Source organism: Talpa europaea, assembly GCF_964194135.1.
Source record: "Talpa europaea genome assembly, chromosome: 1".
NCBI classification, from domain to species: Eukaryota; Metazoa; Chordata; class Mammalia; order Eulipotyphla; family Talpidae; genus Talpa; species Talpa europaea.
In genome coordinates this window covers 137,306,059-137,319,449 of record NC_140073.1, presented here as the reverse complement: position 1 = coordinate 137,319,449, position 13,391 = coordinate 137,306,059, and the positions used below count along the sequence as shown (strand labels likewise).

General features: G+C 39.9%; 1 protein-coding gene across 5 annotated transcripts in view; it reads right to left on the bottom strand.

Annotated features, from left to right (window-relative positions):
* UNC80 (unc-80 homolog, NALCN channel complex subunit) overlaps positions 1–13,391 on the bottom strand; it is a gene marked incomplete at both ends in the record, with an annotated part of 189,003 nt that overhangs the window by 171,767 nt on the left and 3,845 nt on the right. For all 5 annotated transcript variants that reach the window (XM_084242072.1, XM_084242075.1, XM_084242073.1 and 2 more), the window contains 3 exons: positions 5,549–5,622; positions 6,784–6,907; positions 12,389–12,690. In XM_084242072.1, coding sequence (XP_084098198.1) covers positions 5,549–5,622; positions 6,784–6,907; positions 12,389–12,690 — 500 coding nt within the window. The remainder of the gene's footprint in view (positions 1–5,548; positions 5,623–6,783; positions 6,908–12,388; positions 12,691–13,391) is intronic.

Genomic DNA, 13,391 nt, shown 5'->3' with positions numbered 1-13,391 from the left:
TGCCCATATAACATGAAATATTTTTCAATAGATATTGCAGAAAAAAATCCTCACTAAAGCAAAAAGGCCCTCAAAAATTTATCATAATATTTTAGCCATTACAATTTCTATCCTCATTTGCAAAACAAGAGCATTGTTCGATCATAAGGCATAGAGAGAAATTTTCATAAAATTAATCTTCTGAATTTGAACAAAGAATCCCTAAGCATGAGCATATTCATATTATATGATTTGGGAAATTAAAAAAAAATATGAACTTGATCTTAAAGTCAAGAACTTACAGGTAAGTTTCAAGATACATAATATGGATTAGAGAAGCACGACCTTTAGAAATAGAATGCAAGTCATAAAGATGAAAGGAAATAGGTGAAATTAATTTTAATAGTATATTATGTTTAAGTAAAAATTATGTTAACATGTATCAAAATAAAAATCAGTAAGACAGTTACATCTTTTTCTCATACTAAGTTTTTGAAATCCAATTTTGAAAGTTTCAAGGTACTTTTTAAAAAAGTAAATTAATTTTTTAATTGAGGTAAAATTAGGGTCCCCTCCTTCCCATCAGGTATCACCACCATAGTACACCCACCACCAAATCACCCACAGTTCACCACCATAGTCCACTGTGCTTCCTTCCTTCTTTGTTCTTACTCACACTGTTATAGAGCAACCCCGATATTAAACGGGTTCCTGGCTGTGGGTCCTCACCCGTGAGCTTTAAAGGGACTTATGAATACTCTACTACAGACACACACAAAAAGGTTAATAAAAGGTTTATTTACAAGAGGAAAGGAAATAAGGAAAATGTACAACTCAGGGAGAAAATAGGGAAATAAAGTCTTTAATGTGTCCTACCCGATCCGACGACCTGGAAACCCAAAGTCACTCTCAGAGCTGGCCGGACGCTGCGAGCTGGTGTAGAGCCCAAAATGGGGTCCCCCAAAGCCCAAGTGTCTGCCTTTTCTATCCACCTGGCTGCTTCACCCCACCCTCAGGTCCCAGCCACCTTCCCTTTGGTGGTGATGGGATTTGGAGTTCCCAGTGTCTTTGGCTTTGACCTGGGGTGGGGGTGGAGTCCACAAAGCCTATATGGAAATAGCTTTGGGACACCCTTTTCCCCCTAACAACACCTCCCTACATCTCCCCTCTGGATGCTTCAGTTCTATAGTCAGCTTTCAGGGGTTAGTTATTATACTTAAAACACATCTGAATTTGGACTAACCACATATCAAGTACTCAATAGCCAATAGACCTAGTGACCACCATACTGGATGGTACAGATACAACACAATTAGACAAATGTTCATGAGGAATCAAGATATTAATTGGTCTTTAAGAAAAAAATAAGGCAACACTAAGAGATTATTCCAGTGAGAAAAAATACTATGAGTAAGCACTCAGAGGTTAAACAGTGTGCTCCGTTGGGAAACAGTGCTTGACTAAGTAGGGGCCAGTCAGGGTCATTTAAAGAGGAGGCTGGCAGGTGGTGGGAGGCCTGGAAAACCAAGGGGAGGAGTCTGGTCTCAAGGAGATGGTCGCCACAGTCCACACAAGGTTCCTAAGGAGGAAGGTGCGGGATGAGAGGATGCACCTGGCATGTAATAAGTTCTGGGGAATGATAAGTTAATAAATAAATGATGCACTGGGAAGATTAGTCAGGCATCATTAAGTAGTATTTATGTGAAGCAGGAGAGGCTAGAAGCAGAAAATTTAATTAGGTGATTCAAGCTGCAATCTAGTTTCGAGGACCTGGATTGAAAGGGTATAGTGAGCACAACAAATAAAGAAAACAGGAGAACAGCGTTAGGAAAACAACATGACTCAGCAAGAAATCAAACAGAATTAAGGAGAATGAATCTGAGACTGATATCTTCCTGTAAGTTGTCACACCACTGTGCCACATATACCACTACAAATACTGGCATCAGCATACACCATTGTTTGATGAAGAAAAAAAAAAATCTGTTAACTAGAATAGGACATTTCTTATTATGGAGCACATTATATTTTATATTTATTAAAAGGGATATTTGAGGCTTATTGAGGCTTCATGTGAGTATAGATGATTATATAGCTACACTGTGTGTATATGAAAAGGAAAATATAACTGAAATGAACTGATGTAGGTATCCTTAAAATTTCTTCACATTTAGATATTTCAACTCAGAGTTGTGTTGGTAGATGGTTTCCATAGCTCCTGGTTCTGCAAATTTAGATAATGGACATGACCAAATGCATGCTGCACAAGCATGACAACCATATCAAGCCTACCCCAGGCAGGAAGGCAGCGGCTGTATAATAAGTAGCTCTTTAAGTGGTAAGAGGCCAACGATCATCAATCTTTTTTTTTTATTTATTTTTTTACTGCATTAAATTTTAAATTTAATTAACTAAAAGAAAATTCTAACAATGGTTTGCAACACTGTATAGGATTTAGAGGTACAGGGTCACACCCTTAGGGTGTGTGTTACCACACCACACCCACCAGCAAGATACTCAAGTCCTCCAACCACAGTCCACTGTGCTCCCTCCCACTTTGCTTTATTCCCCTCTCCGGCCTGCTCTGGCAGATTTCTACAGTCAGATTTCTAGGGTTTGTTATTGGTTTGTTTTCTTGTTTGTTTTTAAGATTTTATTTGTTTACTTTTGTGTAGAACACCTGTGGTGTAGGCCAGAGGTGCAAGGGGTGAGAGGATTCACCAGAGACAAGAGTGGGGAGCAAAACAGGCAGATCTACTGAAATATACTGCTGAGGGAAGCAGCAGGAAGGACAGGAGAGGTCTGCTGTGCCCTGTGTGGTTTAGCTCCCAGGCTAGCAATTGAACTCAGGCTGCAGCTGTGATAGCTGATAGCTGTGAGGCTTAACCCCTAGGCCTCCAGGGAGTCCTGTTATTGGTTTGGTTTTATCTGACTCCTTGTTTTGTTTCTTTGTATTCCACATGTAAATGGCACCATCTGGTATTTGTCTTTCTCTTTCGGCCTTATCTCACTTAGCATAATTCCCTCCAGTTCCATTTCTGTTGTTGTAAATGGCAAGAGTTTATCCTTGGAAGTAACATTAATTTATAATACTATAGATGATTCAGAGGTATAGGATTCAACTTTAAAGATGATAAAAGTGAAAAATACATACATTTTAGAATAGATATGCAGCATATAATTTGCACAAACTTAGCAAATTGTTCAATAAATAATAATTACAATAGGGCCCCCAAATTTCCAGTTTTGAGGGTAAAAAAGATGAAATACTTTTGGCAATAGTGCATCAGTTTGAGAGAGGATTCAATTTTAATGAAAAGCCACAAACTACATTTGGCGCATGTTGATTTGGAAGTGAAGGTAGGTCATGACAATGCTTTAACAGCATAATACATTACTATGAACTACCCTGGCTTTCATTTCTTTCTTTTTCAAAACCCAACAGAGCATGAATGGTATTATTTTATTATTTATCTTCTGTTTTATATGGATTTTTCTTGATTATCATTAAAGTTTAGATTCCTTAAGAGGCAGGACTGTAACCTAGACATTCTTTCTCTTGCCTCCCCCCTACCCACTGCAGCACCATCCTTACCTACATTAAAGTGACTTAGCAAATATTAGGGGATTCAATAATTGAATGAGAACAAGCTGATACTTTAGTTTATGAGGGATGGATACAGGGCAACCCCAATGCGAAATGGGGTGGCCTAACTCTGGGTCTGTTACAGGGTGGTGCCAGGAAAGGGGAGGTTCCAGGTGCAGGGAGAAGAAGCTGGAAAGGAGACTGGGGAAGGAAGGAAGGAAGGAAGCAGGATGGAGAGCAAGAAGGAGACCTGGAGGAGGCACATGGAGCAGAGACATGTGAAGAAGCTGCACTTGCCTTTTGGTCCTGGACTGGGTGACACAGATGCGGGAGAGACCGTGGGGAGGTTAACAATGGCAGCTTTTATCTTGGTTTTTTGGTTTTTTTTTTAAAGATTTATTTATTTGTACAAGCACTGGGTACAGTCAGAAGTGCAAGAGGGTGAGAGGATTCACCAGAGCCAGAGCAGGGAACAGAACAGACAGACTGAGGAAATACATTGCTGAGGGGAGCAGCGGGCACAACAGGAGAGGTCTGTTGCACCATGTGGGACCCTCGCCGGTGGCCGGGCTCGAACCGGCGCTGCAGAGGCTTCGGGCAGCTTCGCAGCCCAGCGCTCAACTGCTGCACCACCAGGGGAGGCCCGCAGCTTTTATCTTGATTTTGATTTTGCTCTTTTCCCTCCAGACTTATCTGGCTGTTTCTGTTTCTTTTCCATGGGTCCCCGCTGGAAGATGCTTTAGATTTGTGGCAGGCTTTTGGGCCTTGCTTTGAGCAAATTCCTTTTGGGTGGACTTTTACCCATGAGGGGACGGGTAACTTTGGGTGCTTGATTTGGAAATTATATTCTTTGCCTTTTCTGTATTGTTCCCTAATTTTATTAAAGTTCCTTTTCATTAAAGGTCTATATGTTTTGTCTTGATATGGCTGATGGCAGAAACTATTTAGAGCAGGCAGGTTTGGGGTTTCTGGGGTGCCCCTCTCCCTGCCCTGCAACAGATTCTCACCCATGCACTTAAAAGGGACTTATAATGAGACTCAACTGCAGGCCCACACAAAAGGTTACTAAGGGCTTGTTTACAAAAAGGGTAAAATGAAGAAAGGAATATCTCAGGGAGAAAGAGGGAGAGATAATTTTGTGAACGCATCCTACCAGTTCTGCTGAGCTGGGACCCCAATAGCACGCTGAAAGACAGAGAAAAAACAAGCGATCCCCAGGCTTTACACTAAGCCTGGCTGCTTAACTCCACCCTCATTTTCTAGCAATCCTCCCTGCAGTGGTGAAGATGTTATGGGATTTGTAGTTCTTTTTTTAAAGACTATTCATTTATGCATACAAGAGCTGGGATGTAGGCCCCAGGTGTGAGGTGGGGGTGGTTGGGTGACAGAGTGGAGAGCAGAACAGGCAGACTGACTGAAACACACTGCTGAGGGGAGCAGCCGAGCCAGACAGGAGAGGTCTACTGGCATACTGGATTAGAGCCCTGGCAGGGATCAAATTTGGGCCTCAGTAGCTGGGGATTGCATCATAATGTTGAGACTTAACCCCTTGCACCACCAGGGAGGCTCCTGGATTTGTAGTTCTTGATGTCTTGTGATCTCTTTGGTTTGGGGTGGGGTGGAGTCCATAAAAACCTGTGTTTTTAGAGTTTATTCAGGACATCGTTTCTCCCCAACAGGATAAATGATGATAATTTACATGTATTGTTACACTGTTAGTCATTAAGTGCTACTTATTCTACACTAGCCATTAAGGTAAAGCACTAGTCATACACAGCCTTGTTTCAGCAGCCCTATATATCTGGGAAGTGTATACAATTATTTTCCATACTTGACAGATGGAAAATCTGAGGCTATTCAAAGAGTCACATTCAGGGAGGAGGTATCTGCTTTGAAGCCAGGCAGTATCATTCTAAAACTCATGTGTATACATGTCCAAAAAGAATGATGCCTCCTTTCTTCTCATGGTTATAATAAACTCACCTCTTGGTGTATAGTATCTTGATTTGGTGATTCACAGATCTGACTTTGACTATTGAGAGGAGAGCTTCTCTTGGCTGCAAAAATGGAAGAAATTCCATCACAAATTTTATAAGGCTGTAAATAAATTTTATTTCATAAGTTCACTTTATTTTCAAGTAAAACCCCATTTTAATAGGTTGTTATCACCTTAAAAGAAGACAGTTAATGACATACATTGTAAGACAAATCAAATAGCTATTTCCAGGTTATCAATGTTGATCTCTAGCTGTTCAGTCTGACTCAATAGATTAAGTGCTAAAATACAGACAATACTAAAAATAATAATAGTTAACATAGTTAACATTAACATCAAAAATCTGCCATGTCCTGTTCTAAGTTATTTACATATATCAATACATTTAACCTTTACAGTAATTCCATAATAACATATATTATTGGACCCATTTAACAGATGAAAACACTAAGGCACAGGGAATTGAACTTGACCCTTCCATGAAAGTTCCAGCTCAGGGTATCTTGCTCTAGGATCTGTGCCTTAACATTAATATTAAGCTGCTCAGGGCAAGCTACTTCTATCAGTGCTTTCTGCAAAAGAAATACTGAGCTAGTTTTGTTTTTTGCTTTTTTGTGAATAAAAGCAGAAAACCTCCTCTGACTTATTTTGGCTGTTGAAATCAGATTCTAATGTAGGTTTTTTGAAAGAAAGGGGATACCTGAATTAACAATATTAGGTTTTAATTCCCATTTCACATATGAGGAAACTGAGGTGCAGAAAGTTTAAATGATTTACATAAAGACACAGACCACAACAGCAAGTGCCCTGTTTTGGAGTTGCTCTTCAAGTGAAAGAATCCTGCTGCTTTAACACCCTGGGGAAAAATCCATGGGGAAATGTTCTTCCTCTTGACAAAACTTTCTTTTCATTATTTTTTATTAAATCTGTCTATGTATCTATCTTACATTGTTGTTCATTTTTGTATGATGTTTGATTTTTCTTCTTGGTTGTAATCCCCCTAAAATCCCCATCATTAAGTCACTCGAGAACTGTCTCCAGTCTCTTGAGCTCTTCTTTACTGCCCCTGTTTTGATCCCTCTCCCTTCTCCTCCCCTGCTCAGTGCCTCCCATTTATAGTTTGACAAAGCTTTCTTTCTCCTTAGGGGCAAATCATCCCATTACCTTCACTCCTGCTGTGAGGGAACCTGCTAAGACCATCCCCTAGTGTCCAGTCACAAACCTGTAATGATGTTCCTGATGGGCTTCACCAGGGCTGTGAAGCCAGAGACTTCAGGCTGTCTGTGCTCCCACATGGGCTGCCATATCACAAGCCCACTGGCCAGTCGGAATGTGAGGTCAGATTCCTGGGGGAAGAGATCTCTGTCTTATTGTCTTCTAAGTACTGTTTGAAGAGACCAGCCAATGTAAGGATTAACATCATTCATGAAATTATTTTCAAAATGGGTTGATCTTCCAGACCTTTCATCATTAAATGAGTGTTTCTAGGGTAAACCAATTGTCCCAAGTAATTATCACAATTACTATGCAAATCATGATGGTTTGCTTTAGGCAAAATTAATTATTAATTAAAATGCAGCTTTGGGCAAAGCCTGAAACACACAAATGATTGTTTTGTGTTAGCAGTGATCGAGGCCTGCTTATTTCAAAAGTCTTGGCAGATCACTTCTAGTTATCATTATTATTCCTCTTAATTATTTAATTGTCCTTCTTTCTCCCTTCTAAATCAATATCCTCAGATGCTGGCTATTTTGACTTTCTCTAGTCCATCTCCTGTTCTTGTATTTCATGGAATCAGGATCATATATTTTGACTTTTCTTAGAGCATTACTTAATAATGTTGCCTTCTCAACAATCTTTAGTTCCTTGAGGGCAAGAATATATAAGTCATCCTCCCTCTCCTATAGCCCAGACATCATTACAATACTTAAAAAAGCATTTGGAATTTCGTGTACTATAAGTGTTCACTTTATAATCCATATGCCACTCCATTTATCTATATTTGAAGGTTTCTTCCAGGGAGCACATTCTCTGCCTCATCATTACATCATTTTGAGAGGCTGAGATGTTTAAAATGCAATCACATATTGTATAAGTGAGATTACATTTTAAACAACTCAGTTTCTCAAAACAAGTTAGAGATGCAAGCAGAGAATATGACTGTAGATTGATGAACTGAGCTGAGGCTCAGGAATTCACTTAGGACAGTGATTTGCTACCATGTCTTGCACGTTATTATCACTGGGGAGTTTTTTAAATATAGGAGGCCCAGGTCTCACTTCTCTTACCCAAATGGATTCATTCATTGTGAGGTTCTCTAAAGTCCATCCCCCCACCCCCATGACTCATGCATAGCCATGGTTGAAAAACAATGACCTAGAAAGATAAGAGCTAGGAAGAAATTGGAAAAAAAGAAAAAGTATTTGGAAAATGGTGAATCAAGTTAGCTCAGTGTCAAAGGGAACTTCAAATGGAGAGGCTGATGAAATCCCTGAATGAATTTGTATGTTAGTGCATAGCAGCCTCTCTATAAGCTATAACTTAAGATCCTAGCACCAAACAGGGGCCATGAACAGAAAATCTCTAGGATTCTCTGTGCAAGTATTAGGAATGCACATAAAGCATTTGGTCAAATTCATTCTACAAATATTTATAGATCAACTACTATGTGCCTGGTGCTATTCTAGGTTCTGGATTAAGTGAAGCAAGCGGGACCTCCCTAGTGGCCAAAGGGGTTAAGTCTCAGCACTATGAAGCTACCAGCAGCCACTGCATCATGGAGCTAACCCACATGGCACAGCAGACCTCTCCTGTCTTGCCAGCTGCTCCCTTCAGCAGTGTATTTCAGTCAATCTGTTCCGCTCCCTGCTCTGTCTCTGATGAATCCTCTCACCTACCCGCACTACTCATACCTCTGACCTATACCTCAGTTCTTGTATGCATAAATAAAATAAATCTTGAAAAAAAAAAGAAAAGTACTGCAAGCACGCAAAATTTCTGCTCTCTGAGTGCAAATGAGAAATAAAGCAGGTAAAGGGATCTGTCAGGTAAAGTGTTGATATTTTAGACAAGGTGGCCAAAAAGGCCTTAGTGTAAGGGTGACTTTGGCATAAGAATATTAATGAAGTAAAAATCTGCTATGTAGATATTTCCAGAAAAAGCATCCTATGAAAAAAAGATGAGCAAGGGCAGAAATTCTAAGTATGAATTATATGTCAAGAGACAACCAGGAGATTGTGTGCCTGGAGTCACATGAGTAGTGGAAGAATAAAAAAATATGAAGTTGGAGAAATTATTGAGTTCCAAGTAAGATATGGTCTAATAGGCCACAGTAAGGACTGCAGCAATTGTTGAGTAAGATAGGAAGCCACTGGAGGGTTTTGAGAAACAGTGGCATGATGGGCTTTAATTTTGACAAACTCACTCAGGCTATTGAGAGTGGAAAGAGAATATTGGAAGTTGCTACTGTCATCTAGGTGAAAGATGATTAGATTAGGTGCTAGTGGAGGCAAAAATGAATAGTGGTAGATTCTGGATACATTTTGAAGATACAGTTTACAGCATTCACTAATTGACTGTAAGTGGAGTTTGAGAAAAATAGGTATCAATGAGTTTGACTTTGCCACTGATGTAGATTGGCAAGATGTAGGAGGATCACATTTGGGGATATCACAAACCTAATTTTTTCTATTTTAAGTTTAAGATATCTGTTAGACATTCAACTAAAGATACTAAGTATGGAGTTAAAGGGAAAGTAACCTCAATGTCCTTGAAATGAATGTGGAGAAGTTCACAACGTATTACAGGTGGTATTAAATTCAGCAAGCAGAGAATTAACAGCAAGCAAAGTTCATCAAATTTGTTTTCAGAAATGCAGGACACCACATCTCTCTGGTTTTGATAATTTCTAAGTTTCTCATAAGTAATCTGAGCAGCAAAGAAAATCCAATGAACATAGATAGCAACAGAAAACAAACTCTCACATACTGAAACCCTGACATTTAACATCTGTTCTATGCATGTGAGTGCTCACTGACAGATCTTCAGTTTATTTTGATATAGTTTTCTTTGTCATATCTGTATCTAGCCTATGTTCTTGAAGTCAAATTAAGATCTCCTTATAATTCCTCTAGAGTTGACTGAACACATAAACCCTGGGATGAAAAGCCCACTTCCGAAGTCCCCTTCAGGGGTGACAAGATTTGATTTACAGTCTTAAAATTTTATTCTGTATACTAAATGTCTATTGACTTTCATGAATGAATAAAATTCCCAACACAGGTCCCAAAGCAATGAAAAAAAGGGCGTCACCCAATGCCCTGTATGCACACATGACCAGAAACCTGGTATCTGGAGCGACACTCTTTATCATTCAAATAGCTGTGGGGTCTAACAAGGTTCTGAGAAAAACAAGAAGGTGGAAAAACTTGGTAAAACCAACATCCCCACATTTTAGATGCCCTTCCTGCTTGTGTTGAAAACAATTTCCATGATGGCATGAAGCAATTCTAAATCGTTTACCTGTAGCTTAGAAATTTACTTAAACAACAATTATTTTAAATTCCTTTTTAGAGTTGTTTATTTCACACATATGGATTTTATAAAAATTTCCTTGAGTGCTTGAATCTTGTTTTTTCCCCTGCTGTTTCTCTAAACACTCTGAGCAGTGCCTAGTACATAGCTGGCATTCAATGAATACGTATTGAAAGGATAAATGAATATGATCAAATCAAGAAAATATTGACACCACATTTCAAGCTGATTCCTTACTTGAAATAAATTTTTATCATTTTTAACTGATGAAATTAAATTTGGTCTAAAATTAATGTATTTGACAGAATGTTCAGATTTTTGACTTCGTATAAAATATTTGAGTTAATTATAAATTAAAAACATTGCAAAATATGCATTAAACAATACATTATCTCACAAAAGGATGAGTCACTTATGTAAGATGTATTTGCTTACTAGTGAATTCATTCATTCAATACTATTAATTAAATACCTACAAAGCACAGACAGTATTTTAGCTACCCAGGATACAATGATAAAATTCCTGTTCTCAAACCATTCAGAATCTAATGGGAGCGATACATAAAGAAATAGTGATGATAATAATAATAATAATAAGCTATAAAAATAAATAAATTAAAAAAATTTAAATCAATAAAGATTAATAATAATAATAAACAAAAAATAACAATAAGGGTATATCTGGAATAACAATGGAAATAGGCAAAAAATGAGGAAGAATCCTGAATGGAGTTGTAAAGGATGAGTAGGAGTCTTCCAGGCAGAAGGGTAGGAGGCAAGATCAATATGAGAAAAAACCTGGAAAAAAACACGTTATGCTCTTAGGGAGACTCCAAGCAGTTGGAATTCATTGGCAGAAGTTGAAAAGTTGAATGGCTGTGTCTGCATGGTGGTATGGTTTCCTGCACCACCATCCAGGTTGTGTTTCTACAATGTTGGGGTTTCCAACCCCAGTGTGATTATCTCTGGGCAGGTAAAGCATGTACCTCTTGAGTCAGGGATGGAAAAGTTCAATTTTGGTCTTTATCTGGGGTTGGAGATTTGAAGGGCAAAAAAGAATAGGAAAAAAGTCCATTAGAGTTGCTCTGTAGGACAGCAGTTCACATGAATACAGTCCAGCTAAGAAGAGAGAGATGGCTGGACAGTGCCTAGATAATCAGCAGACCCATTAAGGATCTAGGGCAAAGGTTCTCAATCAGGGATGATTCTCCTCCCCTCACCAGCTGCTGAGGACACAAGGCAACAGCTAGAATCATTTGTAGTTGTCAATACTAAGAGGAAGGAGGTACTACTGGCATCTAGGTATGCTTCTAACATCCTACGATTCACTGGACAATGCCTTACAACAAAGAATCACATGGCCCCAAAGACCAACAGTGCCATGGCTTGGAAATCCAGACCTAGGGACTGTACTTTTTTTCTTTTTTAAAGATTTAATTATTTATACAAGAGCTGGGGTACAGGCCAGAGATGCTGGAGGGTGAGAGAATTCAACAGAGACAGAGCAGGGAACAGAACAGGCAGACAGACCTAAGACACTGCTGAGGGGATCAGCGGGCGAGTCAGGAGAGGTCTGCCGCGTCATGTGGGAATCTCCCTGGCCGGCCAGGAATCGAACTGGTGCTGCAGAGGCTGTGGACAGCTTCACAGCATGGTGCTCAACCTGCTGCGCCACCGGGGAGGCCCTGTACTTTTCTTACATTGGGAAAGCATCTTGCTCACTTGGAGACTTTGACTTGTTCACATCTTCCTTGAAGCTACAACTGGGAGTATTGGATACCGGAATTTAAGTCCTACAGCATGCTTGACCTTATATGCCATGTTAAATATGTTGGGCATTATGTAGAGCAAAAAGAAATTCACTGAAGATTTTTAAATAGGTAAATGATATGTCAAGATTATGTTTTTGAGCAGCCTCTCTGGTGGCGCAAGGAATTGTGTCAGCACTATGAAGCTATCTGCACCAACTGCAACACAAGTTCAATCCCCGGTCAGGTCTTCACATGGCGCAGAAGACCTCTCCTGTCTTGCCTGCTGCTCCCCTCAGCAGTGGATTTCAATAGCTCCACCTGTTCTGCTTCCCACTCTGTCTCTGGTGAATCCTCTCACCACCCCACACCTCTGGCCTGTACCCCAGTTCTTGTATGCACGAATAATGTCTATCAGTTTAATATAGAAATAAAGGTATCTAAGTCTTAGGTGGCTGTAAGATCATACAAAGACAAGGGAAATCAGAGGCCAACCCTCATCACATCTCTATCCTACCTTGGCCCTCACAGTAGTGTTTTGCTTACCTTGATCCTGTGTACCAAAGGAGCAAACAGAAACACAAAGAGCTCCACAGTAGCCATTGAGTTCTGGAAGATCTTCCTTCGGTTGTTCTCTTCTTCATCATTGGAGCTACTCTGGCATGGCTGCCCTGGAGAACCCTGGTTTTCAACCTGGTGGATGAAAGCACTGCTGCTGCCACCCCAGCTGGACCCTCGGTCTGTGCCTCCAAACCGCTCACTGTTGCAGTCCTGGGGGGCCTCCAGGAGCATCCAGTGCAGTGTGTGAAGGAGTTTTGTCTCAGCAACACCCAGTTTATCCTGGTGGCCTGCATGGGAAAATCAGACAGCTAGCTTGAGGCAAACTCTGTGATTAGAACAGTGGATGTCAACACTTGCCTGTGCTCTATGGTTGCATTTTCTGAGAGATACTAGCATTTCTCTATATCTCTTACAACTATACTCTTATTGTTCTAAGGGCTCATCTTTGTCTGGGAGCTTTCTAACTGGCTATAGTTTCTGCAGAAGGCCACACTGCCATAGTGGGGGAAACTACATATATCCTGGGGAAACTACATCTCTTTAGTCAGATATCAACATACGCTTCCAAGTAGCTAGAAGTATAGACTATGCAGTGAACAGCAAAAGCCCCTCTCTAAACGGTAACACTTAATCAGCGACCCAAATAAGGGGCAATAACTAGATGTGGAAAAGCATGCACACAGCATAGGGTAGAGGGCTAGTACATTTCTCCTTGTGAGAAAAGCAATCTGTAAAATAATCTAAAAAATAAAATTTGCATGCACATACACACAGTCTAAGTACTAGCTTTAGGAGTTGGGAGGTCACAGGAGACTACTCTGAAGAGAATTCCTCAGAGTTGGATGAGTGATTGTCTTTAACTTTACTTCCCTATCATATTTTAATGTTTACAAAGAGAATATAGTCACGTATTACTTGGAAAATGAAAACTCTTTAAATAAGAGAGCTAATTCTCTCAATGGTGAATGGGGATAAGAGTGGAACCAAC